The sequence below is a fragment of the Zonotrichia leucophrys genome, chromosome 23 (genome assembly GCF_028769735.1).
Source record: "Zonotrichia leucophrys gambelii isolate GWCS_2022_RI chromosome 23, RI_Zleu_2.0, whole genome shotgun sequence".
Classification (NCBI taxonomy): domain Eukaryota; kingdom Metazoa; phylum Chordata; class Aves; order Passeriformes; family Passerellidae; genus Zonotrichia; species Zonotrichia leucophrys.
This window is the reverse complement of record NC_088192.1, coordinates 2268276-2294131: the sequence shown is the minus strand read 5'-3', so window position 1 is coordinate 2294131 and position 25856 is coordinate 2268276. Positions and strand designations below refer to the sequence as shown.

Genomic DNA, 25856 nt, shown 5'->3' with positions numbered 1-25856 from the left:
GGATGCTCCATCTCCTCCAGGGATGCTCCATCTCCTCCAGGGATGCTCCATTTACTCCAAGGATGCTCCATCTCCTCCAGGGATGCTCCATTTACTCCAAGGGTGCTCCATCTCCTCCAGGGATGCTCCATCTCCTCCAGGGATGCTCCATTTACTCCAAGGGTGCTCCATCTCCTCCAGGGATGCTCCATTTACTCCAAGGGTGCTCCATCTCCTCCAGGGATGCTCCATCTCCTCCAGGGATGCTCCATTTACTCCAAGGGTGCTCCATCTCCTCCAGGGATGCTCCATCTCCTTCAGGGATGCTCCATTTACTCCAAGGATGCTCCATCTCCTCCAGGGATGCCCCATCTCCTCCAGGGATGTTCAATCTCCTCCAGGGATGCTCCACACCCTCTGTTTGGGGTGTGCTGCGGGATCCAGCTCGGGATGCAATTTGGGACGCAGTTTAGGAGGCAGTGACGTGTTTTGGGACGCGATTCCATTTGGGATGCGGTGCAGGATGAAGCTGGGATGGCGTTTGGGATGTGACTCGGTGTGGGGCGCAGTTGGGGATGTGACTCGGTTCGGGATGCGCTTTGGGATGTGTTTGGGTGTCTGGCGCAGTTTGGGACGAGCCGTGGGACGCGGGTCGGGATGCGGTGCCCCAGGATGACGCCCCAGGACCCTCCCCGTGCCCAGCACCGTCCCGTCCCCACCCCCGGCCCATCCCCGGCGCTTTCCCCGCCCGCCCCGTCCGGCGGAGCCCCGGGGGCGGGGGCCAGGTACGGCGGGGCGGGCCGGCCGGCCGGGGGAGGGCCCGCGGGCAGCTGCGGGCAGCTAAAGGCAGGTGCTGGCCCCGAGAGCCGCCCCGGGCTGGCTCGGGGGTCCCGCGGCGGCCGGGGCCATGCGAGGGGCGGCGGCCTGAGCGGGGCGGCCATGGCCGGGGCGGCGGCGGGCGGGGAGCGGCGGGCGGCGCTGACGGCGGTGCGGACCGAGGGCTCGGGGGGCACCCCCGGGGCGGGCAGCGGGACCCTCCCCCCTCTGCCGCCGCCGCCGCCGCCCCCTCCCCGCCGCCGGGGGCTCGGGGCCGCCCCCCGCCCCGCCGGGGCCCCGCGCTGCTGCCGCCGCCGCCTGCAGAACTGCCTGTACAACGTGCTGGAGCGGCCCCGCGGCTGGGCGTTCATCTACCACGTCTTCATGTGAGTACCGGGCACCGCGAGGGGGGCACGGGGAGGCGAACACCCGGAGCTGCGCGGGGAACGAGCACCGGGGGTACCGGGAGAGCGCCCCCGGCTCCACCGGGAAGTTTCTCCGGTGCCGCCGGAGCCGGTCCCGGTCCTTGGATCCGCCGCCAGGGTTGGGTCCGTGGTGTCCCGGTGCTGCTCCTACCCCGGTCCCGGGATCTGCCACCCGGGGTGAGTCCGTGGCGCCCCGGAGCCGGTCCTACCCCGGTCCCGGTCCTGGGATTCGCCTCCCGGGGTGGGTCTGTGGTGTCCCGGTGCCGCTCCTGCCCCGCAGCCGGTGCCGGGCCGGTGGCGGAGGGTCCCGGGCGAGGAGCTGAGCGCGTCCCCAAGGATGGGACTCACCCTCCGGCGTGGCCCAGAGTCCCTTCCCGGTGTCACCGCGTCACCGTCCCGCTCTGCCGCTGTCCCTACGGGGGTCTCAGAGCGTGGGGGGACCCTCAGAGGCAGGGGGGTGACAGCTGTGGGTGGCAGCGGGGTCACTTTGCTGTCTCTGGGTGGGAGGGGGACACTCTGCTGTCCCGTACCTGTAGCACTGCTGGGACAAAGCACAAGTGCCACCCCAGAGCCGTGTCCGGTGATCCTGTCCCCGCTGTACCCCCAGAGCTGCGCCCGTTCCCGGCTCACCGTGGATCCCCAGCCCTGGAAATCCCTCTCCATGGCCACAGGGACGTTCCCAGGAGCGCACCTGCTCCTTTCCCAGCTCCGGGTGTTTTCCTGAGCTCTGCTCCAGCTTCCCTGGCTGGATCCGAGCATCCCACGGCTGCTGGCTCAGCTCAGGGCTCTGAACAGCTTCACTCGCTCGGGTTTGTTACCTCGGGGGGCTGTGACAGCAGCCCCAACACACCTGGGGGGCTGCAGGGACAGAGGGGGCTCCAATATTGGGATTGTCCCAAAGCAGGAGCTGGGGACATGCTGGGACATCACGGCCGTGGGGCAGGAGGTGTTTCCCTCCTTGCCTGGCGTGTTCCAGGTGTGGGCACGGACAAAATTTTGCCTCTTTCCCTCTCACCTGGAGCGGTGCCGCGGGGCTGCGCCGTTCCTGGGGTGCTGCGGGAGCCGGAGCTCGTTAAGAGGCAGGAAAATGGGTCTTGCCTAAGTTAGCACATCGAGCTGGCAGCGGGGATTTGTCACTGGAGGAAAGGGCACCTGGAGCTCCCCAGGGAGCCGGGACACGAGCCCGAGGCCCATTTGGAAACCACAGAGCGGGCTCCCACAGCCAGAATCCCTGCGTGGAAAATCCCACCTTGGGAAAAGCTTTTCCAGCAGGGAAAGGCAGCCAAAGCCCCTGGCAGGGCGGGCAGGGGGGATGGATGGCACACACACACCCATGGGATGTGGAAGAGCTGTGCCCCTGCTCATCTCCAGCTGGGATATCCACCTCGAGCATCCTCCACCAGTTTGAGCCTTTTTTACCCCAAAAATAACAATGTGGGACAAGCGGCCCCATTTTCAGAGCCCCCCCAAAGCCCCCACAGTCCCTCCCCTGCCAGGGCGGGCAGTGGGGATGGATGGCACAAACACCCATGGGATATGGGAGAGCTGTGCCCCTGCCCATCTCCCAGCTGGGATATCCATCCCTGAGCATCCTTCACCAGTTTGAACCTTTTTTACCCCAAAAAAACCCCACCTGGCACAAGCAGCTTCATTTGCAGAGCCCCCCCAGTTCCTCCGCTGCCAGGGTGGGCAGTGGGGATGGATGGCACAAACACCCATGGGATGTGGGAGAGCTGTGCCCCTGCCCATCTCCCAGCTGGGATATCCATCCCTGAGCATCCTTCACCAGTTTGAACCTTTTTTACCCCAAAAACACCACCTGGCACAAGCAGCTTCATTTACAGTCCCCCAAGCCCCCCCAGTTCCTCCCCTGGCAGGGCAGGCAGTGGGGATGGATGGCACACACAAACCCCATGGGATATGGGAGAGCTGTGCCCCTGCCCATCTCCCAGCTGGGATATCCATCCCTGAGCATCCTCCACCAGTCTGAGCCTTTTTTACCCCAAAAACACCAACATGTCACAAGCGGCCTCATTTACAGAGCCCCAGTCCCTCCCCTGGCAGGGCAGGCAGTGGGCATGGATGGCACACAACCCATGGGGTGTGGAAGAGCTGTGCCCCTGCTCATCCACCCCTGAGCATCCTCCACCACTTTGCGCCTTTTTTACCCCAAAAATAACAACGTGGGACAAGCGGCCCCATTTGCAGAGCCCCCCCAGTCCCTCCCCTGCCACCCCAGCGTGCCTGGCCCCAGCTCCCGGGCTCTGGGCTCTGTTCCACAAGATGTGCAGCAGCAGCAGCAGCCAAACGTCTCCAGCCTTTGCTGAGGAGGTTTTTGTTCACTCGCTCGCTCAATTTTAGGCAGCTGCAGGGCAGAGTCCTGCCAGGGACCCCCCGAATCCTGTGGGAAGACGCCGCGGTGGGTGCAAGGTGCAGACATCTGTTCTGCGAAGCCTCTCCCGTAATGCTGCTCATTTCTGGCTCCTTCCAAGTTTTTTTGTTGTTTTTTTTTTTTTTCCTCTCTCTCTCTCTCTCGCAGCAGATGGGAGCTGCGAAGCTGTTGCAGCGGCTCTGAAGTTGTCGGCGATGATTTGTGTGCCGCAATCGCTGGGTTTTAACAAAAGAGGAGGAAGGTGTTACCCCCTCCTCTTCCTCCCCTGAGGCACGGGAGGGGATGGAGCCCCCAGGCCGAGGTTGGGGCAGTGCTGGTGGCACAAACCGGTCCCAAATGCTGGTGGCACAAACCGAGCCCCAGTGGCACAAACCGAGCCCCAGTGCTGGTGACATAAACCGGTCCCCAGTGCTGGTGGCACAAACCGAGCTCCAGTGGCACAAACCCGTTCCCAGTGCTGGTGGCACAAACCGAGCCTGTGCCCTGTGCTGGTGGCACAAACCGGTCCCCAGCGCTGGTGACACAAACCGGTCCCCAGTGCTGGTGGCACAAACCGGGCCCCAGGGCTGGTGGCACAAACCGGTCCCCTGTGCTGGTGGCACAAACCGGTCCCCTGTGCTGGTGACACAAATCGAGCCTGTCCCCTGTGCTGGAGGCACAAACCGAGCCCCAGCGCTGGTGACACAAACCGGTCCCCAGTGCTGGTGACACAAACCGAGCCTGTCCCCTGTGCTGGTGACACAAACCGGTCCCCTGTGCTGGTGACACAAACGGAGCCCCAGCACTGGTGACACAAACCGAGCCTGTGCCCTGTGCTGGTGGCACAAACCGAGTCCCAATGCTGATGGCACAAACCGGTCCCCAGGTCTGGTGACACAAACCGGTCCCCAGCGCTGGTGACACAAAAAAGGTCCCAAACGCTGGTGGCACAAACCGAGCCCCAGGGCTGGTGGCACAAACCGGTCCCCAGCGCTGGTGGCACAAACCGGTCCCCAGTGCTGGTGGCACAAACCCGTCCCCAGTGCTGGTGGCACAAACCGGTCCCCAGTGCTGGTGGCACAAACCGAGCCCCAGCACTGGTGACACAAACCGAGCCTGTGCCCTGTGCTGGTGACACAAACCGAGCCTGTCCCCTGTGCTGGTGACACAAACCGAGCCCCAGCGGCACAAACCGAGCCCAGCGCTGCCTCCCCCGGGCGGGCTGGCTCCGGGACAGGGCTGGGAGCTGCTAAAATGGAAATCCCCGCTGAGAAGTGACGCGCTTCCCTCCCGGCAGCGCGGCCGAGCCCATCGCGTTTATTGACCCGCTCCAGCCTCTTTCTGTCTCGGCCAATTGATCCCAAATCTTCTCCCAGCACCTGCTCTGGGCTCCGTGGTTTGGTGATTGAATAATTCCTGCAGCAGCTCTGCCCTGGAGGGGAGTTAGAAGGGATTGGAGCCACTTTTGGGGTCTGGTGGGTGTCCCCAATGTCCCTCATGCTCAGGGAAGGGGGTGGTGAGGACATGGGAGCCCGTGCAGGTGGAAATCCGAGTTCTGAGGTGCCCCCAGCCCCTCCATCCCCTCCAGACCATGCAGAGAGGCTCTGCCCGGCCTCACCAAGCCAAGCCTCGCCTGCTTGGAATGAGAACTCGCAGCCCTGGAGCTTACGGAGCAAATCCAGGAGGGAGCCCAGAGCATTAACCAGAGGCTTTAGAGCCAGGAGGCAAAATAAGAACTTCCCTTTTCCAATCTCCTCCTCCTTAGCAGGCGCTTCCCTGCTCCCGGCAAAGCTTGGCACGGGCACAGCTGCGTGCCCGTGGGCAGGGGCTGCCCTGCCAGGGGGTTTCTGCACCCTGGAGCTGCTCCATGCGTTTTTCCAGGTGCCCAATTCTATTTATTCCCATTGTGGTTTGTCCCTGCCCACCCGCCAGCCCCTCAAATTCCCGGGGTCTGCTGGTGCCCACGGTTATGAAACGGCGCCAGCAGCTGGGCTCAGCGCTTTTGCTGCTCCTGGAGGAGCATTTCCATGCAGAACAGCTTCACCTGGAGCAAATTAGGGAAGCCTGAGCCAGCAGCAAGCACCGGGAACAGCCGCAATCCCCTGCCTGGAGCAGCATCCCCTGTGCCAGGCCCAGCTCCCTGCGCTGCTGTTGGGTTTATTTCCCACCTGGGAGAGGAATTTCCCTGGTTTGGGGGTTCGTTTCCTATCTGGGAGAGGAATTTCCCTGGTTTTGGGGTTTATTTTCCACTTGGGAGAGGAATTTCCCTGATTGTTGGGGTTTATTTTCCACCTGGGAGAGGAATTTCCCTGGTTGTTTGATTTATTTCCCACCTGGGAGAGGAATTTCCCTGGTTTTGGGGTTCGTTTCCTATCTGGGAGAGGAATTTCCCTGGTTGTTTGATTTATTTCCCACCTGGGAGAGGAATTTCCCTGGTTTTGGGGGTTTATTTCCCACTTGGGAGAGGAATTTCCCTGGTTTTGGGGTTCGTTTCCTATCTGGGAGAGGAATTTCCCTGGTTTGGGGGTTCGTTTCCTATCTGGGAGAGGAATTTCCCTGGTTTGGGGGTTTATTTTCCACTTGGGAGAGGAATTTCCCTGATTGTTGGGGTTTGTTCCCATCTGGGAGAGGAATTTTCCTGATTTTGGGGGTTTATTTCCCACCTGGGAGAGGAATTTCCCTGGTTTTGGGAGTTTATTTCCCACCTGGAAGAGGAATTTTCATGGTTGTTGGGGTTTATTTCCCACCTGGAAGAGGAATTTCCTTGGTTCTTCCAGCCCTGTTGGAGAACCAGAAAACCCCCCTGCCATGCTGGCAGTGCCACCACAGCCAGTGCCCAGCCCTTGCCAACACCCCCAGGGCAATTCCTAACCCTGGAGGCTGGCATGGATTGCAGGAAAATCCTTCCATCCCTGCTCCGTGCTGAGTCCCCACCGCCTGCTTGGAAAAACCTCTTGAATTTAACTCTTAAACTCTTGAATTTAACTCTCAGCCCTTCCACCTCTTTGAATTTAGCTCGTTGAAGGTTTTAAACCTTGAATTTAACTCTTCAGCCTCTCTTAAACTCTTGAATTTAACTCTTCAGCCTCTTTTAAACTCTTCAGTTTAACTCTCAACCATTCCGCCTCTTTAAATTTAGCTGGTTGAAGGTTTTTAACCTCTTGAATTTAACTCTTCAACCTCTCTTAAACTCTTGAATTTAACTCCTCAGCCTCTCCAAAACTCCTGAATTTAATTCTTCAGCCTCTCTTAAACTCCTGAATTTAACTCTTCAGCCTCTCTTAAACTCTTCAATTTAACTCTTCAGCCTCTCTTAAACTCTTCAATTTAACTCTTCAACCTCTCTTAAACTCTTCAATTTAACTCTTCAGCCTCTCTTAAACTCTTGAATTTAACTCCTCAGCCTCTCCAAAACTCCTGAATTTAATTCTTCAGCCTCTCTTAAACTCTTGAATTTAACTCTTCAGCCTCTCTTAAACTCTTGAGTTTAACTCCTCAGCCTCTCTTAAACTCTTGAATTTAACTCTTCAGCCTCTCTTAAACTCTTGAGTTTAACTCTCAACCCTTCCACCTCTTTGAATTTAGCTCGTTGGAGGTTTTTAACTCGCTGTCCCCCAGCTGGGTGGTGGCACGGCCACCCCAGAGGGGCTCAGGCTGTGCCCCCAGGGCCACCTTCAGCCCGGGGCTGAAACGGGAGCTGCTCCAGGGGCAGTGCCAGCGGCAGGAGAAGCCGGCACAGCACTTTCCCCAGCCCCATGTGGTGTCACCAGGGCATAAAATTAAGCGACTTCGGCGCAACATGAAACGGTGCATTGATTTTTCCTTCTGGTTTTTTTTTTTCCCTTTTTCCCTCTTCCTGCTCCCGCCAGACCCCCCATGTTGGCACAGGAGGTGCCAGTTTGGCACCCCAATGTGTGATGCTGAAGTTTTTGCTTCTTTGTCCCCCTCATTTGATCCCAAACCTCCCCTCCACTCTTTGAGGGTCCCAACTTTGGGGCCACCACACCTTTGTGCCCCAAATGTCCCCGCAGGTGCTGGCAGAGGGTGACAGCCCCGATCTCTCTCTCTCTCTCTCTGCTGGGGTGCCTCAGAAAACTCTCTGGCTCCTTCCCCCCCCTCCAGCCCGCTCCTTGCCAGATGATCCAAGAGCAAAACTATCCCGGCTGCTCCGTGTGAGCGCCTTGGCACGGCCGCGGGAGCCTTGTGACCTCCCCGCGGGCACGGCGGGTGCCACCAGCCAGGTTCTCCTCCCAAAACGCACCGGGATTCAGGGCTGGAGTGCTCTGTGGGTGCTGCCGTGGGGTGCGGGAGAGGATTTGTGTCCTGGTTTTGCTTCCAGGGTTCCCCAGGATGATGGGGACATCCCGTGCTGCCTTTCCACTGGGGCTGTGGGGCTCTGGGAGCATCACCCTCCTGATAACAGCTCTGATAACATCTCGGGGGACATCCCGTGCTGCCTTTTCCCTGGGATCTGGGAGCATCACCCTCCTGATAACATCTCGGGGGACAGGGGACATCCCGTGCTGCCTTTTCCCGGGGTTCTGTGAGCATCACCCTCCTGATAACAGCTCTGATAACATCCAGTCCTGCCTTTTCCCTAGGATCTGGGTGCATCACCCTCCTGATAACAGTTCTGATAACATCTGGGGAGATATCCCGTGCTACCTTCCCCAGGCTGTACATCCCCTGCTGCCTCTGTGCTGGGACTGTGGGGCTCTAGAAGCAGAACCTTCCTGATAACAGCTCTGATAACATCTCGGGGGGCATCCCCTGCTGCCTCTGTGCTGGGGCTATGGGGCTCTAGAAGCAGAACCTTCCTGATAACAGTTCTGATAACATCCCGTGCTGCCTTTTCCCGGGGTTCTGTGAGCATCACCCTCCTGATAACAGCTCTGATAACATCTCGGGGGACATCCCCTGCTGCGTCTTCCCTGGGGCTTTGGGAGCATCACCTTCCTGATAACATCTCGGGGGACAGGGGACATCCCGTGCTGCCTTTTCCCGGGGCTCTGTGAGCATCACCCTCCTGATAACAGCTCTGATAACATCTCGGGGGGACATCCCGTGCTTCCTCTCCACTAGGGCTAAGGGATTCTGAGAGCATCACTGTCTTGCTAACAGCTGTGATAACATCTCAGGGGGCATCCAGGGCTGCCTCTCCTCTGGGGCTGTGGGGTTCTGAGACCATCACCCTCCTGAAAATCGCCTTGGGGGACATCCCTGGGGCTTTGTGAGCATCACCCTCCTGATAACAGCTCTGATAACATCTCGGGGTACCTCCCGTGCTGCCTCTTCCCTGGGGTTCTGAGAGCATCACCCTCCTGATAACAGCTCTGATAACGCCTCGGGGCCGGGCTCTGAGCGTGTGCCGGGCTTTGCTGCGCCTCTCCCCATGGGGAAACACTCCCGGAGCTTTTCTGCTTCCCTTCTGGGCGGCGTGGGCCGCTCCGTGCCATGGTTACGGGCGCAAACAGGGCCGCCACAGCCCGGTTATTTATATCTGCCCGCTCCACCTCTCCTGCAGGGCTGCGGGGCCGAGGGACGGGGATTTATGCCTTGTGCTGTTTATACAGCTGCAGACCGAGCTGAACCTGGCGGCCTGGGGAGCCGGGAGGGTGAAACGCCGTCGCCATCCCTGCTGGAGCTGTGCGCCGGCAGTTTTGGGCCAAATAACGAATTTCCAGCGGTGGCACAGCTGGAGGGTTCGGTTTAGGCGCTGTGATGGTGCCGGGGAAGGGATCCGTGCCTTTCTGGGGCCGGTTTGATCGCTCATCCCGCGGCGGAGCTGTTTGAGATGGTGTTTGTCTTGTGCTGAGTTATCGCTGCCTGTGCCCCCGCCCGGGGCAAGGGCAAAGCAGGGAAGGAACAGCCCTGCCAGGGCCGGTGCCACCCCCATGCCAGTCCCGGGGATTTGGGAAAGTGAGACAGGAACAGCCCTGCCAGGGCCGGTGCCACCCCCATGCCAGTCCCGGGGATTTGGGCAGAGCAGGGACTGGGACAGCCCTGCCAGGGCCAGTGCCACTCTTGTGCCAATCCTGGGGATTTGGGAAAGCGAGGCAGGAACAGCCCTGATGGGGTCAGTGTCACCCCCGTGCCAGTCTCAGGGATTTGGGAAAGTGGGACAGGGCCCTGCCAGTGCCCATGTCACCCCCGTGCCAATCCTGGGGTGAGGACAAAGCAGGGACCAGGACAGCCCTGCCAGGGTCGGTGTGACCCCCATGCCAACCCTGGGGCTTTGGGAAAATAGGGACCAGGACAGCCCTGCCAGTGCTGGTGTCACTCCTGTGCCAACCCCAGGGATTTGGGAAAGCAGGGACAGGGACAGCCCTGTCAGTGTCATCCCCGTGCCAGTCTTGGAGGTTTGGGCAAAGCAGGGATCGGGATCTGTGCCTGCCAGGGTCGGTGCCATCCCCATGCCAACCCCAGGGATTTGGGAAAGTGGGGACAGGGAGACAGCCCTGCCAGTGTCCATGTCACCCCCGTGCCAATCCCGGGTTGAGGGCAAAGTGGGAAAAGTGGGACTGGGACAGCTCTGATGGGGTTGGTGTCACCCCCATGCCAATCCTGGGTCAGAGACAAAGCAGGACCAGGACAGCCCTGCCAGTGTTGGTGTCACCCCTGTGCCAACCCCAGGGATTTGGGGGTGAATCCTGCCAGGGCTGGGCTGTCCCATCCCCATCCCACCCCACCAACTCCAAGGATCCCGCTCCTTTTTCTCATCCCAGGCTGTTTTGGGGTGCAGCCCCTTTGCCCAGCGGTGTTTTGGGGGCACTGGGAGCCAAGCTGTGCCCGCCTGCCCATGCAGGGAGCCCGACTTGGCCCTGGTTCCCCTGAGCTCAGCAGCTTTCCCTGCTCACCTGTTCCCGGGCCGGCTCGGGCGGCAGCAGATGGCAGAGCCCACCCTAATGAAGATTAATTGAGGAGATTTCGCCTTCCCCGCCGGGTTTTCATTATTGTTTTGGGGAGGTTTCACTCCTGCTGGGGCCGGGCTGTGCTCCTGCTGGGTCCTGTCCCTGTGTCCATGCTGGGAAAGGAGGGGACCCTGTGAGGATGGGGCTGGAGATGGGAAATTTATTTGGGACAGGTGAAGAACCAGCTCAGCCTCCGCTCTGGGGATGCCCTGGGACTCCTGTCCCTCTCTCTGCCCCTTTTCCATCCCCCTTCCAGCATTCCTGGATTTTCCAGCTCCTCTTGGAGGGTGGGAAGAGCAGCAAGATGGGATGGGAGCCTGGCACTGCCAGTCCCCAGGGGGGTTTGGGAAAGTGGGGACCAGGACAGCCCTGCCAGGGCCGGTGTCATCCCCATGCCAGTCCCATGGCAAGGGCAGAGCAGGGACAGGGACAGCCCTGCGAGGAGTTGGTGCCACCCTCGTGCCAATCCCAGCTTGAGGGCAAAGTGGGACTGGGACAGCCCTGCCAGGGCTGGTGCCATCCCCGTGCCAATCCTGGGTTGAGGGCAAAGTGGGACTAGGACTGCCTTGATGGGGTTGGTGTCACCCTCATGCCAATCCTGGGGATTTGGGAAAGCAGAGATCAAGACAGCCCTGCCAGGGCTGGTGCCACCCCCGGAGATTTGGGAAAGTGGGGACCAGGACAGTTCTGCCAGGGCCAGTGCAGGGCTGAGGGTGTAAAACCCCCCTGGATGTTTGGTAGAGCAGAATTCCTGCCCGGCAGGGATGGGGGATGCTGGTTCCTGGCTCCCCTCGCTGCCTTCAGCCATCTGACCCTTCCCTAAGCCGCTTAAGCGCCGCCGGCAGCCGGGACGGGGCGTTTGCCCGGGCTTTGGAGTTAATTCCTAGCAGGTGATGCGTTCTCAGAAAGTTCCTTTCCCAGCCAGCCCCGTGGGGCCTCTCCTGCCTGGATCCTTCCCCAAATCCCACAGGATGCTGCTGGGAGGTTTCCCCATCCCATCCCGGTGGTGCTCCAGAGCCAGGGCCACCCACAGCAAAGTCCCCACGTGTGCATGAGGCAAGGGGCACAAATCTTGCTTTGCACGAGGGGCACAAATCTTGCTTTGCAGAAGAGGCACAAATCTTTCGCAGCCCGCGAGATTTCTGCCTTCTCCTCTGCTTTGTGCTTGGCTGCCCGTGTAATTGCCTGCTAAATCCTGCCTGGATAATCTTTTCTTGCTGATGATGCACCAAGCTCTGAGTTCTGAGCCGTGTTTTGCTCCTCCTGGCACCTCCTGCCCGTGCCACGGGGGTGCTGCTGTTCCCTGTGGGGTTTCACTCCAGAACTGCTGCGCTGGAGGAAAAATAACCCCAATTAATAATTCAGAGGGAGAAGGAGCTGGCTCCAACCTTCTGCCTTGCCTGGGAGAGCAGCAGTGCAGGGAGGACAGGGTGGTGACAGGGCTGTGACACCCCTGGCCCCAGCTCTGCCTCCTCCCTGCTCTGCATCCAGCCCTTCTCCCATTCCTGAGGGTTTTTTGGCTGTCAGTCCCACTATCAGCAGCATTTTGGGGAAAAGGACCCAGAAAAGGTCCCCTTTAGGCTGTGCCACCTCATGGCAGGGCTGGGTTTGGGAGCCCCCAGCCCCACATGGAGCTGTGGGGTCAATGAGGAGGGGTCCTGGATGGTTCCACTGAGGGACACAGAGCATTGTGCCCTCTGTGCTGTGTCCCCTGGTGACACTGGGACAGCTGGGACAGGATTCACCCTGGTTTTGCCCAAAAATCCCATCAACATCAACAACACAAAGAGGTGGGAAAGTCCTCCTGAGGCGGGAATGAGCCCCTCATAGCCCCCAGATTAATTGAGGAGATTTCTCCTTCCCCATTGGGTTTTCGTTGTTGTTTTGGGGAGGTTCCATCCACTCCTGGTGGCCCCTGGGCATTGTCACCATGAGGACACAGCCGTGGGGCTGAGATGGGTGCCACCAAGGTGCCAAGGCCACCAGGGCTCAGTGCCAGTGCCACCCAGGGTGGTGTGCCCATGGTCCCTGGTGTGCCCATGGTCCCTGGTGTGCCCATGGTCCCTGGTGTGCCCATGGTCCCCAGTGCCACCCAGCCTGGTGTGCCCATGGTCCCTGGTGCCATCCCAGCGCAGTGGTGACGGAGCAACGAGTGGCCCTTTGTGTCACGTGGGCCGGTGGCACAAGCCCTCCGTTTTCCTTTTTTAGAATCGCTGGATCAGGGGAAAAAAATGTATTTTTGGAGGTTTCATTTGCTCCAGCTTCAGAGTCGACTTTCTTTTTTTCCTTTTCTCTTTTTTTTTCTTTTAATTTTAATTCCCCTCCTTACTTTAAATGGGCCAAAGCCCCTCGTGCCTGAGCGCTCGGGGAGGAGCAGCCTCAGAGCTGTTCTTGGGCACTTTTCCCCTTTTTTGACACTTTCCTGGTGCTGCTGGCATGTCCCCACACTGGCAGGGATGCTGGGGACAGTCCTGAGGAGCTCTGGTGCCCTTCCTGCAGCACCAGAGCCCTGCACAGTGCCAGACCCCCCGTGTCCCTCCCTGCCTTTAATTAAGAAGCTGCAGGGCTGCGCCAGAGCTGGCACCGAGCCCCACGGCAGCTCCTGTGCTCCCCAAAGGCTCCATGCCACCATCTAGAGGCAAAACGTGTCCCCAGTGGCTCTGCCACGACCTGGGGGTTCAGGCTGTGAGAGGGGGGGTAGCACTGTGGGCTGGGGTCCCCTGGCTGTCCCTGTGCCCCCACTGACACTTTGTGCTTCCAGATTCCTCCTCGTCTTCAGCTGCCTGGTGCTGTCGGTCTTCTCCACCATCCAGGAGCACCAGAAATTGGCCAACGAGTGCCTCTTCATCCTGGTGAGTGATGCGGGAGCGGGGCTGCTGCTCGGATTCCCTCTCCCCTCTTTATATCCTAAAATAATTGGGGAAGAGCATGGACAGAACCCCTGTGACCTCATCACGAGTCACCTATGGCCCGATGGCACCACGGGGGTGGCCTGGCCGTGGGTGTCACCAGGGCCCAACCCACCATTGTCTCTCCATCCCACCATTGTCCCAATCCGTGCGAAAACCGCTGGAACAGGCAGGGCAGGAGGGGCTAAAAAAGGCAACTTTCCCCCAAACTGTCACAAAGAGCTGACGCAGGGACTTCTCCCGAGTGACGGAGACTAAATTGGGAAGGTCCTTGTGACTTTTCCTGCAAGTAAGCAGAACGGGGGCTTGTTTGTGCGAGAGGTAGGAGGACAATGCTGACAGAGGAGGAAAAGGACCCAGCTCGGGGTGAGCAGGAGAGCAGCAATTCCCTCACAGCCCTGGCAGCTCCGTCCCATCACCCTCATCCCTTGGGGCAGCTCCGCCGGCCTTACTGCTGCCACCCCACGCCGCGCTCAGCCAAATTGACTTTTCCCCATCAAATCTGAGCCCTCCACTCTCCTTACCCCCATTTTTCCCCTTTTTTTTTCCCCCAACAGGAGTTTGTGATGATCGTGGTGTTCGGCATGGAGTACATCATCCGCGTGTGGGCCGCCGGCTGCTGCTGCCGCTACCGCGGCTGGCGCGGGCGCTTCCGCTTCGCCAGGAAACCCTTCTGCGTGATAGGTACCAAAAAAAAAATCATTTCCATTGGGTTTGGGTGTCAGATTAAAGGTGGTGTTTGGGGCTCTAAGGACTTTCAGGGTCCTAGTTGCTGGCAGGTTTAGTTTTGGAGAAATCTGGCAAAGATTGCCAATTTCGAGCTTGGCACCACATGGTCTGCCAATGGGAGTGGCCACAAACAGAGGCAATTTTCCATGGGGAAAAGAAGTGATTTCCTCAGGGTTTGGGTATCAGCTTGAAGGTGACTTTTGGGGCTGTAAGGGCTTTCAGGGTCCTAGTTGCTGGCAGCTTTAGTTTTAGAGAAATCCAGCAAAGTTTGCCTATTTCAAGCTTGGCACTGCCCTGTCAGTGAGGACAAGTGGTCGCAAACGCAAACGGAGACCATTTTCCATGGGAAACACGACAACTTCACAATAATAAATCAACAATACAACACATTACTACAACATGACAACTTTGATTTTTTATGGGCCGAATTCGGGACAACCCCCAGCGTCCCCTGAGCCTCTTTGTCCCCTCAGATTTCATCGTCTTCATCGCCTCGGTGGCCGTCATCGCCGCGGGCACGCAGGGCAACATCTTTGCCACGTCGGCGCTGCGCAGCATGCGCTTCCTGCAGATCCTGCGCATGGTGCGCATGGACCGCCGTGGTGGCACCTGGAAGCTGCTGGGCTCCGTTGTCTACGCCCACAGCAAGGTGAGAACAACTGTAAAATATTTTTGTTACCAATATTGCGGACTTTTGGCTGGCTGGGTGTGTGGTGTTTCACCCCACAGACACTTTTGGCTGTGGGTGTGTGGTATTTCACCCCACAGACACTTTTGGCTGTGAGTGTGTGGTGTTTCACCCCACAGACACTTTGGGCTGGGTGTGTGGTGTTTCACCCCACAGACACTTTGGGCTGTGAGTGTGTGGTGTTTCACCCACAGACACCTTTGGCTGGCTGGGTGTGTGGTGTTTCACCCCACAGACACTTTTGGCTGGCTGGGTGTGTGGTGTTTCACCCCACAGACACTTTGGGCTGGGTGTGTGGTGTTTCACCCCACAGACACTTTTGGCTGTGGGTGTGTGGTGTTTCACCCCACAGACACTTTAGGCCGGCTGGGTGTGTGGTGTTTCACCCCACAGACACTTTGGGCCGGTGGGTGTGTGGTGTTTCACCCCACAGACACTGGGCCGGTGGGTGTGTGGTGTTTCACCTCACAGACACTTTGGGCTGGGTGTGTGGTGTTTCACCCCACAGACACTTTTGGCTGTGGGTGTGTGGTGTTTCACCCCACAGACACTTTAGGCCGGCTGGGTGTGTGGTGTTTCACCCCACAGACACTTTGGGCTGTGAGTGTGTGGTGTTTCACCCACAGACACCTTTGGCTGGCTGGGTGTGTGGTGTTTCACCCCACAGATACTTTGGGCTAGGTGTGTGGTGTTTCACCCCACAGACACCTTTGGCTGGCTGGGTGTGTGGTGTTTCACCCCACAGACACCTTTGGCTGGCTGGGTGTGTGGTGTTTCACCCCACAGACACTTTGGGCTGGCTGGGTGTGTGGTGTTTCACCCCACAGACACTTTGGGCCGGTGGGTGTGTGGTGTTTCACCCCACAGACACTTTGGGCCGGTGGGTGTGTGGTGTTTCACCCCACAGACACTTTGGGCTGGTGGGTGTGTGGTGTTTCACCCCACAGACACTTTGGGCTGGGTGTGTGGTGTTTCACCCACAGACACCTTTGGGCTGGCTGGGTGTGTGGTGTTTCACCCCACAGACACCTTTGGCTGCCTGGCTGTGTGGTGTTTCACCCACAGACACCTTTGGGCTGGCTGGGTGTGTGGTGTTTCATCCCACAGACACTTTTGGCTGGCTGGGTGTGTGGTGTTTCACCCCACAGACACTTTTGGCTGTGGGTGTGTGGTGTTTCACCCCACAGACACTTTGGGCTGGCTGGGTGCTGCAGCTGGGCCCGTGGGGACAAGGCCAGGCCTGCAGGAGCTCTGGTGGTGCTGGGATGGAGCTTCCCCCCATAACAGGGGCTGCTCCTCAGGTTTCCCTCTGTTGGAGAAGCTTTAAGGAGATGGTGAAGGAAAGGAGTTGGTTCTGATGGAGGGTTTGGATGCAGAGCTTTATTCTGGCCCACAGGCCTCTGAATGCAGCACCAGCTCCAACAGAACTCCCTGAGCCCGTGGTTGCTGCTCCTTTGAACCCCGGGGAGAGGGGCAGGGAAGGGGCAGGGAGCCACCAAGCAGGGACAGGAGGGGAGGGACAAAGGGACAAAGGACACCTGGATGGCCCAATGCCCCCCAGGGGTAGAGGGCATCCTTTGGATCTGCCAATCACTGGAATTCCAGGATTGACAGAGAGTGCTGAGAGGGGAAAGGAGAGGTGACTGACACATCTGTGATATAACTTTATAAACATAACCTAAAATTCAGTGCAATATAAAGACCACTCAGCGCAAATCTCCAATCTACCCAGCACAAAACAAACAACTAAAGAACAGTTTAGCACAATACAACAAAAAGCACCCAGGGACACCCCCTAAGCCTCACCATGCCCTGCAGGAGCTCATCACCGCCTGGTACATCGGCTTCCTGGTGCTCATCTTCGCCTCCTTCCTCGTCTACCTGGCTGAGAAGGACGCCAACGTGCAGTTCGCCACCTACGCCGATTCCCTGTGGTGGGGCACGGTAAGCTCGGCCCCCGCGGCTCCCCGGGGACAGGAGGGGACGGGGCCGTGCTGGGGGAGCGCCCTGCAGGCCCCCCGCTGCTGTGCCCCCGGGCAGGTCACCCTGACCACCATCGGCTACGGGGACAAAGCGCCGCAGACGTGGCTGGGCCGGATGCTGGCGGCCGGATTCGCCCTGCTCGGCATCTCCTTCTTCGCCCTGCCCGCTGTGAGTAGGGCTGGGAGAGCCCAAAATAGGGGGGAAAAGGGGTACAGCACCTTCTGTGTGGGGTTCAGGCTGTGCTGGCACTCATGGCTCTGTTCCCTCCTGTCCCCAGGGGATCCTGGGCTCCGGATTCGCCCTCAAGGTGCAGGAGCAGCATCGGCAGAAGCACTTTGAGAAGAGGAGGACTCCAGCGGCCAACCTGATCCAGGTGAGGCAGGGCTGGCCTGTCCCAGCCCAGCCCTTCCCGGGAATGTTCCGCTGTCCCTTCCTCTGCTCTGCCCATCCAAACTCCCGGCCCCACATCCAGCACTGTGACCGTGTTCACAGGGGTCCCAGGATGAGGGAAGTGATGAGGATCTGACTCCATGTTTCAGAAAGCTTTTATTATTTATTATTTTATTTTATATTTTATTATAAAAATTATTTCTTTTTAATTTTTAATTATTTATTTTTAACTATATTATTATTTATTTCTAATAATATTATTAATTTTATTATTTGTTTAATTATTTATTTCTTCTTATTATTTATTTATTTTTAATTAATTTCTTATTTATTTTACTATTTATTTCTTATTTTCTTATTTATTTAATTTTAACTATGTTGTTATTTATTTTGGGTTTTTTATTTAGGGATTTATCATTTTACAAAATAATATAAAATTATTATAATATAATATAATATTATATTATATTATATTATATTATATTATATTATATTATATTATATTAATTATACATCATAATATATATATTATATATGATCTATTAAAACTATACTAAAATAATAGAAGAAAGGATTTCATCAGAAGGCTGGCTAAGAATAGAAAAAGAAAGAATTATAACAAAAGCTTGTGTCTTGGACAGAGAGTCCGAGCTAGCTGGACTATGATTGGCCATTAATTAGAAACAACCACATGAGGCCAATCACAGATGCACCTGTTGCATTCCACAGCAGCAGATAATCAATGTTTACATTTTGTTCCTGAGGCCTCTCAGCTTCTCAGGAGGAAAAATTCTAAGGAAAGGATTTTTCAGAAAACATATCTGTGACACAGCTCTGACATCCTGTCAGGATGGGTGGAGGGATCCGGGAGGGTTCTCCCATCCCGATTAACCCCAATTCCTGGGAATGTCGCTCCCTGCAGGCTGCCTGGCGCCTCTACTCCACCGATGCCAGCCGGGGGTACCTGACGGCCACCTGGTGTTACTACGACAGCCTCCTGCCCGCCTTCAGGTAGGCGGGAGGGGGTGAGGGCTGGGGGCTCCCGGGGGTCCCCGTGGGGATGAACAGCCTGGGAAACCAGGAGGGACCTTGTGGAACCCCCAGGAGCTCGGTGGGGCCGAGCAGCGCCGACACCTTCCCAGGATGGGAGTCTGCTGAAGGAGCCTCCTTCACCCTCATCATCCTCACAGCGCCCATCCCATCCCCTCTCACTCCATCCATAGCCTTCCTCCAGCAGCACAGGGAATGGGGAGGCGCCTCGGGGACCCCACGGGTGTGGTGGTGGAGCTGCAGCAGGACAGGAGCTGGTTCCAGGTGTGGGCACGGGGGGATCCTGTGGGAGCCCCATGTCCCGTTCCTGCAGTGTGTCCCTCTGGTGATCCCTGGGGTTTTGCCACTGTGGATGGGTCAAAGGCTTCCCAAAGGTTTTTTCCAGATCCTGAGGGTTTCCCACATCCCTGCGAGCATCCCTGCCCTCCTGCCTGCCCTGCTCTGGCCGTGTGACAAATCCATCCCTCTGTCCCACTTTCAATTTTTCCAAAGGCAGAGCTTTCAATATTCACAGCCCTGAGTCCCAGTGTCGTGGTTTGAGATGACACCCAGCTTCCCGAGCATCACCCCAGATCCTGGGGATCTCAGGGGGCTCTGCTGCCCCTCCTGCTGGGCCAGGAGCAGTGGAATTCACACAGAGCCAGATTCCATCCCTGCTGGCTCTGAGCTTTCCCCGTCTGGCTGGAGCCCAGCATCTGATGGTGACAGGTCCCCATGTCCCCACCCTGTCCCCAATTTGTCCTTCCCTAATCCATCCCCCTCAGCACGTCCAACCCTTCCTTCTGTTCAATCCCTTCCCAGGACCCTTCCCCAGCCCCATCACCCCCAGTTAAGAATCCATCTTTTGAACAAAAATGCTGATTTTTTTGTTTTGTTTTCCTCTGGTTTTGCTTTGGTTTGAGCTCAGGAGAACCCAGAGCTGCTCAGCCTCGATTTGCCGGTTTCGTTTGCTTTGAAAATTTTAATTTCTCCCCGTTTTTTATTCCACCCCGACCTCAGAGAGCTGGTCCTTATATTTGAGCATTTGCACCGGGTCCGCAACGGAGGATTTAGGAACTCAGAGGTGAAAAAATGGCCTGAGAGAGCCCCACCACCCTATCACTGCTTCACCCCTGCCCAGAAAAGCTTCAGCCTGGCCGTGTGTGCAGGGGAAAGGTAGGAGGGGGCAGCCCCCGTGTTCTCCCTCCTCTCTGCTCTGTCTGCTCTGCTCCTCTGTGCCCTCCTGAGATGTCACTGTCACTGCCAGGCAAGAACAAGTCTAGACTCTTCACTTTTTGGTCTTGAAGTTGTTTATTAATGAAATTTTTAATTTTATATATATATATATATATATATATATACATATATAAAATAGAAATAATTAATTTAATTATTACTTTACCTGAAATAATTAATTACATTATTATTTTTTTTAATGTATTAATTATTTATTATTAAATTATTATTTTTTTTCTGCCCAGCTGAGATCTGCTCATCAGGGCAGCCACAGGCACTCTGACCACCCCCAAGGTGGTGTTGTCTTTTTATGTTATTTATTATATATATATATATAGAGAGAGAGAGAAATATATATATAATATGTATAGTTAAAAATATATTTATATAAAAATATATATCTATTTATATATTTTATATATATGTATAAATGTATATTTATAGTATATATAAAGATATATTTATACTATTTATATATATATATATATAATATAACATATTTACACTTAATTCCCAATACCTATCACCTATGTTAGACAGTGCACTTCTACTCTAAACCAATCCCAAAGTGCCAACACCACTGCAGAAAATGGAGACCAAGAAGAAGAAGAAGGAGAAAGGCTGGACATGCCCAGATTCCTCCATCTTGTCCCCATAACCCCCACACCAAAAATCCTAAAATCTACATTTTCACCCTGTGATAATTTTATTATTATACTATTCAAAACTCTGTGACTTCCAGGTTCTCATACAAAGCTGGTAACGTGCTCCAGGGGTGAAAATCAAATCCCCAAGTTCTCTGGGCTGTGTGCCAGGGTCTCCGAGCCCCCTGGTGGGGTCCTTGGCAACTCTGGACACCCGGAGGGATGCACTGAGTTCCAACACCCAGCTCCATTCCAGCTCCAGAAGGGGCAGATTTGATCCCAGGGGACTCTCTGGGCTGTTTTACCTTTGTGGGGTCACCTTGCTGCCCTCTCCATGTGGCACAGGGCAACTGAGAGTGGCAGGAAACCCCTTGGCAAGGGCCGTGGTGCCATCCTGGCAGGATGGAGCCCCAGGAAAGAGCAAATCCCAGAGCCTGGGGCTGGGAAGGGCTCCCTGAGCCCATGAGGAGGGAACGGAGGGCTTGAGGCTGCCCTGCTGCTGCTGGTGGCTGCTCTGCACCCTGTCCCTTGTCCCCTTTCCCTGAAGAGGAGATCCCAGCATGCCACCCCCCAGGACATCGCCAGGGTTAGGTGGGGAGAGGCCCCGTGCCTCAGTTTCCCCCATGATGCCACACCAGCAGGGCTGAGCGTGCAGGTGTGGGGATGAACAGCACCTGCACCTGCTGGGGATGAGCAGCACCTGGTCCATAATCCAATGGTCTTGGGAGCCACTCATTTTGGTGCAAAACCAAGTGAAAGCAATGGACCTCTCACTAGTCCTAAACACATTCATACTCTTCACCCCAGTAACCCTCTGCACCAGCACCTGCTCCCCCAGGTGAGTTCAGGGCTTGGGGGGCTCCTCCCTGGGCTCTGTGACCAACCAGGACCTGGCAGGGGAAGCACCGAACCCCCCTCAGGGGTCTGAGCCCACCCATCTCCCCCACCTCTCATAACATCTCATCTTCTCTCTCTCCTCCCTCTCACCCTCCTCCTCCTCTCCATCCCTCCATCCCCCCCCAAGCTGGAATGAGGAGGACGCGCAGCCCCACAGGTGTTTACGCCTCAGGTAACGCTCGGGAGCCCCCACCGCGGTCCCTCTGCTCGGGGACTGTCCCCAAATCCTTCTGACGGTGCCCAGGTGTTTATGCAGGACCTACACGAGCATCCTGTCCTCGGGGCGGTGGCACCAGCGGTGGCCCCAGGGCTGATTCTCTTTTCTCCTGTGTCTCTGCCCTGCCCCTCCAGCCCCATCTTTAGTGGTAAGAGGAGGCTCTTGCAGACGTGGGGCACGTGGAGAAGGAGGTACCGTGTGCTGCTGAGAGCCTCGGGATGCATGGATGCACCCTCGGGATGCATGGATGCAGCCCTGCCTGCGTGCCTGCGGCATGGACGGGACTGGGACCGAGGCACAGGGGGTGGAGGCAGAACTGGGGATCCTTCTGAGGGCAGGGAGGTTGTGCATGGCCTGGGCTGAGCTGTCCCGCTGTCCCTCACTGCCTCAGTTTCCTCGTTGTAATGTGGATGAGAATGGGTTGGCGGCAACCATATCTTGGATAAATCCCATAAATCCCAGCTGTGTGCTGCAGCCTGATTGCTGGGACACAGCCCTTCCCAGCCTGGGAATGTGTGGCAGCACGGAGAAGGGCTGGGAGCCCTGTGCCCTGCCAGGACCTTGCCTGTATCCCTGCCATGACCCTGCTTGTATCCCTGCCTGTTGTCTGCTTGTGTCCCTGCCAGGACCCTGCCTGTATCCCTGCCAGGACCCTGCCTGTATCTCTGCCTCTATCCCTGCCTGTATCCCTGTGTGTTTCCCTGCATGTTTCCCTGCCAGGACCTTGCCTAGATCCCCACCTGAATCCCTGCCTGTATCCCTGCCAGGACCCTGCCTGTATCTCTGCCTCTATTCCTGCCAGGACCCTGCCTGTATCCCTGCATGTTTCCCTGCATGTTTCCCTGCCAGGACCTTGCCTAGATCCCTGCCTGAATCCCTGCCTGTATCCCTGCCAGGACCCTGCCTGTATCCCTGCCAGGACCATCCCCAAACCCCTGGGTTTCATGGATCCTGTCCTGCAGAGGGTGTGGGATTCACTCCGTGCCCTCCCCACCTTTAGGGTCCTTCCCTGTCCATCCCCTTGAGCTGCATTTGGGGTCTCTCACCATGTAAAATCGGGGGGTTTTGAGTAGGTCCTGCATAAACATTGCCTGGTGTTCCCCCCCAACCCGAAACTGCAGCTGGGTTTGGGAGCAGAACTCGCGGTAGGGCAGGAGCAGAGCCTGGAGGAGGAGGATGAAGCAGTTTGGCCGGGTTTGGAGGGATGGAGCAGGAGCAGAGCTGTGCTCAGCTCAGTGGTGGCTCTGCCGCGTGTCCCCTGCTGCCACATCCATCTGTCCCCTCTCTCCCTGTCTGTCACCTCCTTTCTCTGCTTTTGGGACCCAAAAAAAGAATTTAAAGGAAAAACCCCAGAGCTGCCCAGTAGGAGCCGCCTGCTCCTGGCCTGGTTCATGCCCATCACCTTTCAGGGGCTCTCTGTGAGCTCAGCACGGCCACCCCCACCCCAAACAGGGTCCCTGTCCCCGTCCCCACGGCCCTGACGCCGCTCTCCCCGCACAGCAACAAGATGGGCATCAAGGAGCGGATGCGGCTGAGCAGCTCGCAGCGCCAGGGCAGCCGCGGCCGGCAGCAGCAGCAGCAGCACCTGGGGCCGCCCCTGCACCGCTCCCCCAGCCCCGAGGACGTGGCCGAAGCCTCCAGCCCCACCAAGGTGCAGAAAAGCTGGAGCTTCAACGACCGCACACGGTTCCGAGCATCGCTGAGGCTCAAACCGCGGACGCCCACTGAGGGTGAGCGTCTTGGTTTGGGAAAAGGAGGCTGCTAAGGAAGGCAGGAGCCTCCCCTGAAATGGAGAATGTGAACCCTCCCCACCCCTCCAAATTGCTATAAATTTTAAATTAAGGGGCTCTCAGGCAAAAAATATGGGAGAAGGAAATGACAGTTCTTTAATAGGGAAAAAACCCCGATAAAATAAACAATGCAGTGAACTAAACCAGCACTGCCAGAGTCAGAACCCAACCTGACACCCTGTGGGTCAGGCTGTTGGCAGCAGTGCCATTGGAATTGTGGCTCAGCCCTCCTGCAGTGTCAGGGCTGGTTCTGCTGGAGCAGGGATCCTGGAGAAAGGTGCAGTCTCTGCCTCTGGAGATCCAGGGGCAGAGGCAGCTGCTGTTCCTCTGGGCAATCCAGTGCAGAAGCCGTGCTGGTGTTCCAGAATCTCCAGATTCTATCCAGGTAGGAATGTTTGAAATCTCCAGATTATATCCAGGTGGGAATGTTTGAAATCTCCAGATTATATCCAGGTAGGAATATTTGAAATCTCAGATTCTATCCGGGTAGGAATGCTTGGCTCCTCCCTCTGGGCTCCCATCTCCCAGTGGGAAGCTGTAGTTCTTATCAGCCATGCAGGGACATTCAATAGCTGTTATCAGCAGATGTCCCCTCCCAGGGAGGAGTGATTTTGAGCACTCAAAGAGAGAGATAAGGCAAATTGCCCACTTGACAAAGGTCATCTGCCATACAGATGGTAATAGAAAACATCTTGCATTGCAATCTTCATCAGTGAGCCCCTGGGGGACACTGAGGGGGCTGCAGGGTTGGGGACAGCCCTGGGGCTGTGCCATCCACGCCCTCTTGTCACCCACAGCCGACTGCCCACCAGAGGACAGCGGTGAGGAGAGGAGCTCCCCCTGCGAGCTGACCTTCGAGGACATCATGCCGGCAGTGAAGACCCTCATCAGGGCTGTCAGGTGAGGCTGTCCCCTCCCATGTCCCCAAGCGTGCCCAGAGCCCCCCAACCTGGGCACCCCATCCGTGCCTCCAGCCCCGCTGTTCCTGCAGGATCCTGAAGTTCCTGGTGGCCAAGAGGAAGTTCAAGGAGACCTTGCGTCCCTACGACGTCAAGGACGTCATCGAGCAGTACTCGGCCGGACACCTGGACATGCTGGGCAGGATCAAGAGCCTGCAGACGCGGTGAGGTGCCCTGCAGGTGACCCTGGGGCATTGTCTGGTGGGGTTTCCAGCCCTCCGGAGTGATGGGTGGGCTCTGCCCCTTCCTTTCCCATCCTGGTGGGGTCCTAAGCCCTCAGGAGTGATGGGTGGGCTCTGCTCCTTCCTTCCCTCCCTGGCACCCCTGGTGGGCTCCTGAACCCTCAGGAGTGATGGATGGGATTTGCTCATTCCTTCCCAACCCTGGGGCATTCCCTGGTGGGGTCTCAGGAGTGATGGATGGGCTCTGCCCTTTCCATCCCGATTTTGGGGCATTCCGTGGTGGGCTCCTGAGTCCTCGGGAGTGATGGATGGGCTCTGTCCCTTCCTTCCCTCTGTTCCAGCGTGGACCAGATCGTGGGCAGGGACCGGGCGCTCCCGGCGGACAAGAAGGTTCGGGAGAAGGGGGAGAAGCCGGCGCTGGAGGCAGAGCTGGTGGACGAGCTCAGCATGATGGGGCGCGTGGTCAAAGTGGAGCGGCAGGTCAGGAGGGGACACCCGGCAGTGTCACCGTCCCTTGGGAGGGACAGCTAAACCTCCCGTGGGGGTGGGCCCGGCTGAGCCGGGGTTACTGAGGGATTTCTGTAATTCTCAGCCATCCCCTACATTGGACAAACGGTAGTTGAATGAGCCTGAGGTGGGTTCTCTGTCGACAACCCTACACTAACTCTGTTCTTTGCCCTTCATTTCCTCCTCCCATTCATCATCGTAAGCCTCACACTCGTCCATCTCACCTTCCTCCACGAAACAGGCTCAAATAACCCCCTCAGGCTGCGACAAAATCCCCTTCCACCCATACTACACCATTAAAGACATTCTAGGGTTTGTACTGATACTTTCCCTACTCGTCTCCCCGGCCCTATTCTCCTCCAACCCCTTGGGTGACCCAGCAAACTTTCCACCAGCTAACCCACTGGTCACTCCTCCACACATCAAACCCGAATGATTCTTCCTATTTGCCATCCTCCGATCCATCCCTGTCACTATAGGACACGGAAGAACGCGAGCTCACACCTCTGTTCTCAAGGTGAAGAAAAAGGGAAGTTTATTTTCTGACTCCAACATTTATAGTGACAGTGGATTGGAGGGTGACAGCGCCACCTCTCCAATGACACTGGACAAACCAACAGCCCATCAACTTTCTCCTCCTCTATAAAGAAATGCAAAACAATGAGTTATTCACAGAAAGTGCGTGAGAAAGTTCACTGCAAGAATGTCAACAGCACGAGGCTTAGAAAATCTTAAGAAATTCAAGGTAACAAACAAACCAGGAGGCGTCTTAGCCATAACTGCCTCCATCCTCGTCCCTGCAGGTGCAATCCATCGAGCACAAGCTGGACCTGCTGCTCGGCCTCTACTCGCAGTGCCTGCGCAAGGGCTCCAGCAACTCCTTCAGCCTGGCCGCGGTGCGGGCGCCGCCCGGCGAGCCCGACGTCACCTCGGACTATCACAGCCCCGCGGAGCACGAGGACATCTCGGCGTCCGCGCAGACCCTCAGCAGCTCCAGGTCGGCCAGCGCCAACATGGACTGAGCAGGAGGCGGCAGGATGGACGCGGGGCGATGGGGACAGTGGGGTGTTGTCACCTCGCTGTCCCCTCACTGTCCCCTCGCGGTGTTACTTGAACCGAGTCTTCCTCTGCGGGGACACGGCTGCAGGGTGCCTGTGGCATTGGGGCATGGCCAGCCCAGGCTCCTGGGATGCT

At 57.1% G+C, this 25856-nt stretch overlaps 1 protein-coding gene across 1 annotated transcript; it reads left to right on the top strand.

Annotated features, from left to right (window-relative positions):
• The first annotated feature begins 636 nt into the window (after positions 1 to 636).
• Positions 637 to 25856, top strand: KCNQ4 (potassium voltage-gated channel subfamily Q member 4). The gene is made up of 15 exons (XM_064731861.1): positions 637 to 1181; positions 13264 to 13354; positions 13969 to 14095; positions 14614 to 14789; positions 16647 to 16772; positions 16842 to 16979; positions 17089 to 17184; positions 18124 to 18212; positions 19251 to 19406; positions 21135 to 21179; positions 22725 to 22954; positions 23812 to 23914; positions 24006 to 24137; positions 24497 to 24635; positions 25466 to 25856. The coding sequence occupies exons 1-15, from the start codon at positions 637 to 639 to the stop codon at positions 25682 to 25684; spliced, it is 2412 nt and encodes an 803-aa protein (XP_064587931.1). The 3' UTR covers positions 25685 to 25856.